At 41.1% G+C, this 4,410-nt stretch overlaps 1 protein-coding gene across 2 annotated transcripts; it reads right to left on the bottom strand.

The window, feature by feature from the left end:
* Positions 1-6: 6 nt before the first annotated feature.
* On the bottom strand, positions 7-3,032 carry LOC130509869 (sucrose transport protein SUC4). 2 transcript variants are annotated; one of them, XM_057006163.1, is made up of 6 exons: positions 2,152-3,032; positions 1,137-1,867; positions 897-960; positions 770-813; positions 432-616; positions 7-354 (listed from the first exon to the last, which is right to left on the bottom strand). In XM_057006163.1, exons 1-5 carry the CDS (start codon positions 2,684-2,686, stop codon positions 458-460), a joined length of 1,533 nt encoding a protein of 510 aa, XP_056862143.1. In that variant the 5' UTR covers positions 2,687-3,032; the 3' UTR covers positions 7-354; positions 432-457. The 2 variants fall into 2 exon arrangements, with proteins under 2 accessions (XP_056862143.1, XP_056862135.1); XM_057006155.1 differs by having other exon boundaries at positions 7-350.
* Between the last annotated feature and the right edge of the window lie 1,378 nt (positions 3,033-4,410).

Below are 4,410 nucleotides of genomic sequence, written 5' to 3'. Positions count from 1 at the left end.
AAAACTCTCCATTGGTACAGAGGGGTATCACTTCAATTTACAAGTACGTGATAAACCGTATATCCATCCTTAGGTAGACAATAAAGAAACAGAGAAGAACCCGATTTGGGGGCTTCCAACATATGCCTCACAAACTGAATGATGTGTTATTATTTCGTTGGGTAAACTCCTATGGCTCCTCGTGGGCACAAGGATCATAGCCTCAAAGCAGAAGGAGTTAGGTCCTAGACGCTGCTGGAGCTAAGTTAGTCACACGAGAAGCCAATGCACGAATGAAACAAGGATCACACAAATAAGCGGTGCATCTCCTTGCTAATCTTCCACCATGCCTTCACACATACCACTCTCGTCTATCTTGCATTAACAAGGTTTGTTAATCAGTGACAAATTTTAAGTGCTTACGTTTGGTAAAAAAGGGAACTAAGACGTACTTTATAGCAAAAAAAGAGAGAGGATGTTATGGGAGAGGGATGGGCTTCTGAATCCTTGTTCGCGGGATAGCCAAGATGGCTACAATTCCACCAATGAAACCTGCAGCTGCTCCAACTGCAAGTGCTGGTGAATTCCCACCGCCAAATAGTTGGTCCCATGGTCCACTGCCAACAGACACTATTACCTGCAAACATATAAGCACAGTGACTTAACAAACATATTTACTTAGTTGGTGATGTTGAGTTGGTAAATTTCTATTCGTGTTTGAATGCGGTCTTCTATAAGCATTATTGAAGCAGTGACACTTTTGTTAAAAGGATGGTTGAGCGAAGCATACCTGTGGGATGACTATAGCCAAATTGAGTACACCCAAAGATAAGCCTGAGACAATAGAAAAATCGATAAGAAACACCACACACTTGTAGAATTAAAGCAATGACCACAATATTTAAAATGATACACACCTTGACCTAGGCCCAAGGACTCGATACGTATGGAAATCAACGCATATGGGACACTGTAAGTTATCTGCGGAAGTGTAACAATAGGCATTAGTAACCATTTAAATAAACTCCATCATAAGATGAGTAGTAGGAAAATTAACAAATTTAAAGTGTCATCATATCTCCAGATTGGCAATAAGTATAGTAAGATTAGTAGCAAACCACAAGTAACATGACAGCAGCATTGCATGAGTAACTTACTGCCAAGGGGATGCCCAAAATTGTAAAGATTAACACAGCAGCAATGACGATCCCAGCAGGAGGTTGTTCATGGCCAATGTAGCCAATGTGATAGGCAACAAATGAAGTGGCAATCATTGCAAGAAAGCAAATAGCCATAATGATGTTCGATATCCCCCAGACAAAACCAGCTCCCCACTTTCTGCAGAGCTTCTCCATGAGCACCGAAGTGATCCCGAGAAAAACAGAGTTCAACATCAAACCAAGCGCACCCATACTGACACCAGCACTATAAGAAGCGCCTTGGTTCGGTTCACCGCCGTAGATCTCTCGACCCATCCAATCAGTATCAAACAAAATAAACGGGAACCAACCGATCCATGTAAGAGCTGTAACAAGCAAGATCATCCAAACACTTCCTGGAAAATATTTGAAAGTGCCGAGTATCTCGGTAAGAAAAGCTTCATCTGTTCCACTTGATTGCCCATGCGCGTCGGAGGCTGACAACGCCCCGAGAGGCACCTCATGAGCCGCTGACACGCTCAAGACGGTCGTTATCGCAATAAAGACCACGTCTATGTAGAATGCAGACTTGAGATTGGCGCATTCCACATTGCATGCAACGGTCTTGGTAAAAGGGAAGACCTTGTACCAACCATTGTATGATCCGGTAGCGTAGCCAAGAATATTGCCAACAGCCATAAATAGAGAAAAGTAGCCGTTTGCTACTCTGGTTCTGCGATTATCATTCTCTGAAAACAGAGATTGCACAATAATTAAAACCAAAACAGAGTACTTTTTTTTAATACTAGAAGGTTCGGTCCAAACCACATCATTTAATATTATTAGTTCCGTGTCAGTGTCCCTCGAAGTAAACCTCTGACACAATGGTCAAGGTCAATATTAGTTAATTTTCACTTTAGTATTTTTTTGTAATAACATTAATACTTAATTGTTTCCATAAATTTGTGCACATTCCATGTTTCTCCAAGATCACGAGGTTACTTCGAAACACAAAAGAGGCAGAGAGATATACCAGTAAGATCAGCGAGGAGAGCTCTACAAGGACCTTGAGTCATGTTATTAGCCACGTCAAGAATCCAAAACCCCAACACGAAAGCCACGATCGCCCTCGGCTTAATCCTCCTCCCTTCTCTATCCCCAAACGCCCACCCGATATCCGCCGCGTGTCCTATGACCAAAACGGAGATAGCGATGGCCACGGCTCCTGCGACGATAAACGGTCTCCGGCGACCGTACTTGCTCTTACACCTGTCGCTGCTGTGGCCGACGAGAGGCTGCACGAACAGTCCAGAGAGCGGGCCGCAGAGCCAGATCACGCTGGCCCAAGCGTGTGGGATCCCGAGCTCCTGCACGTAAGGAGTGAGGAGGGAGAGCTGGAGCGCCCAGCCGAACTGGATCCCGCACGCGACGGAAGCTACGCGGAGGAGCACGCGCTTCGAGACCTTTGGTCTAGCAACGGCGGGACGAGAAGAAGGATTAGGCGGTCGTGGCAGAGGTGGACGGTTGCTTGTCGGTCGGTGGTGACGAGGTTGATCGGAAGTAGACATCTAACTCACTCTCTCTCTCTCTTTGTTTCTGTCTTCAACGAATCTCTATGAGAGAGCACACACTTGTTTGAGAGTAAAGCTAAGTGGTGGAGAAAAAGGTGGCAACTAGAAATCATCATGTGGGTCTGGGGTTGTTTTGGAATCTACTTTCTAAAATTAGGTTCGTTTTTTAATTATTTGAAAATTAGTTAGGCGATTTTGTAAATAGTAAAAGTATTATCCTGTAAGAAGGCACGTAAAAAGAGGAAATGGCAATCGTCACTTTCCACTTTCGGCGTTCACTATACGTAGAGCGACGTCAAGTATTCTGTTTCTTTTTCTTTTTTAGTGAAGGCAATAACGTCAAGTATTCTGTTTTTTTTTTGGTCAAAACGTCAAGTATTAGGTTTATTTCTCTTTTTTTTGGTGCAAAAGCTTAAAGATGGAGTTTGGTTAGAAAAAGATTGAGTTCTAGTGGGCAGTGTGAACCGTACACGTGAATGATTTATCCCATACGTTACGGCTTAAGCGTATAACACGAGGATGCCAACATTTGACCAATCCCACTCTAAAGTAAGAAGTAAGGACACGAGAGGGTGCCAACTTTTAACCAATCCTCACTCTCTTTTTGTTGCACAAAAAAAAAAAAGCAGCATCTTTTTATCTTAAATTTTAAATGTTAATAACCTTTAAGTGAGTAACCTTACTTAAGTTAGTGGAAATTTCATGGCTATATGCAGGTTCAAAATAAATCAAACAGTTTTATTCAAGAAACATGGATACCTAAAAAAGATTCCGAACTTTTAGTTTGTGATTTTGAAGTGGCTGGACCATAGTTAGATCCCAACAAATGACATTTAAAATTTGGCAACTAATCAAATTTTGAAACCAGCCAAACTAAAGATATATATTCTTCACATGCTAAAAGTTCTTTGAAATGAAACATTCCTCAATTCTTTTGTTACAAGCAAATGAAGGTTAGGCCCAGCAACGTGTGAATAAAACTCTTCTGGGCTTAACTGATGAGGTTTTATAACCCAAATATGAAATACGAAACCATACACAAGAATGCCCTTTTGTCTTCTTAAATAATGCGGGCTTTAGAATTATATTTTTCACTTGCAAAAAGAAAATCCAAATCTCTTTTTCATATGCAAACGAAGGGTAGCATATAATCGAGGCCCAAACATATGTGAACAAATCTCTGGTGGGTTTAACGGATGAGTTTTCTTTTGTCGACTGTATTCTATTAATTTTTGTCTTCTTAGAAACCGACTTTTTTCAGTTTTATTAAAGAAAGAAAAAAAATGCCGAGTGAGTTTAAAAGGCCGCAAAAAGAAACGCGGCGAGTGACGAGAACATGGCCGCCCGCGTAAGGAACGAGTTGAATAGGATCTGTTGCGACCGACCGTGCGTCGCATAGCCAACATGTGCCATCACTTTTTTCCCAAAACGTATATTCTCACTTCTTTGTCGTCACGTTTTAGAATCTTTTACTACGTTTTTTTACTGAATATTTATCTTACATATGTTTTTGTCTGTCACGTGTCAAGCATTCTTAATCTATTTGTACTTTTTGATGTAAGAAAGAGATGATTTCACCTTTTTGACAGGAACATAAACATTATAAATAATCCAACACAAACATTATAAACAATCATTTCTAACACTAATTGAATTTGGGTGGCAGAAATTACAGTCGCAATCCTTTTACCACTAGGTCAATTCAGCCGAATTGATTCTAT

The sequence above is a fragment of the Raphanus sativus genome, chromosome 1 (assembly GCF_000801105.2).
Source record: "Raphanus sativus cultivar WK10039 chromosome 1, ASM80110v3, whole genome shotgun sequence".
In the NCBI taxonomy this organism is placed as follows: Eukaryota; Viridiplantae; Streptophyta; class Magnoliopsida; order Brassicales; family Brassicaceae; genus Raphanus; species Raphanus sativus.
The sequence above is the reverse complement of the archived record's forward strand: the minus strand, read 5'-3'. Positions and strand labels throughout refer to the sequence as shown.

Bases quoted from the DNA above. Each gene is read 5' to 3' on its own strand.
- LOC130509869 (XM_057006163.1), bottom strand. From the start codon at position 2,686: ATGTCTACTTCCGATCAACCTCGTCACCACCGACCGACAAGCAACCGT. The intron at 1,868-2,151 runs GTATATCTCTCT...CTCTGTTTTCAG, and splicing joins TCTCCTCGCTGATCTTACTG to AGAATGATAATCGCAGAACC. The intron at 814-896 runs GTGTGTATCATT...CTATTGTCTCAG, and splicing joins GTCCTTGGGCCTAGGTCAAG to GCTTATCTTTGGGTGTACTC.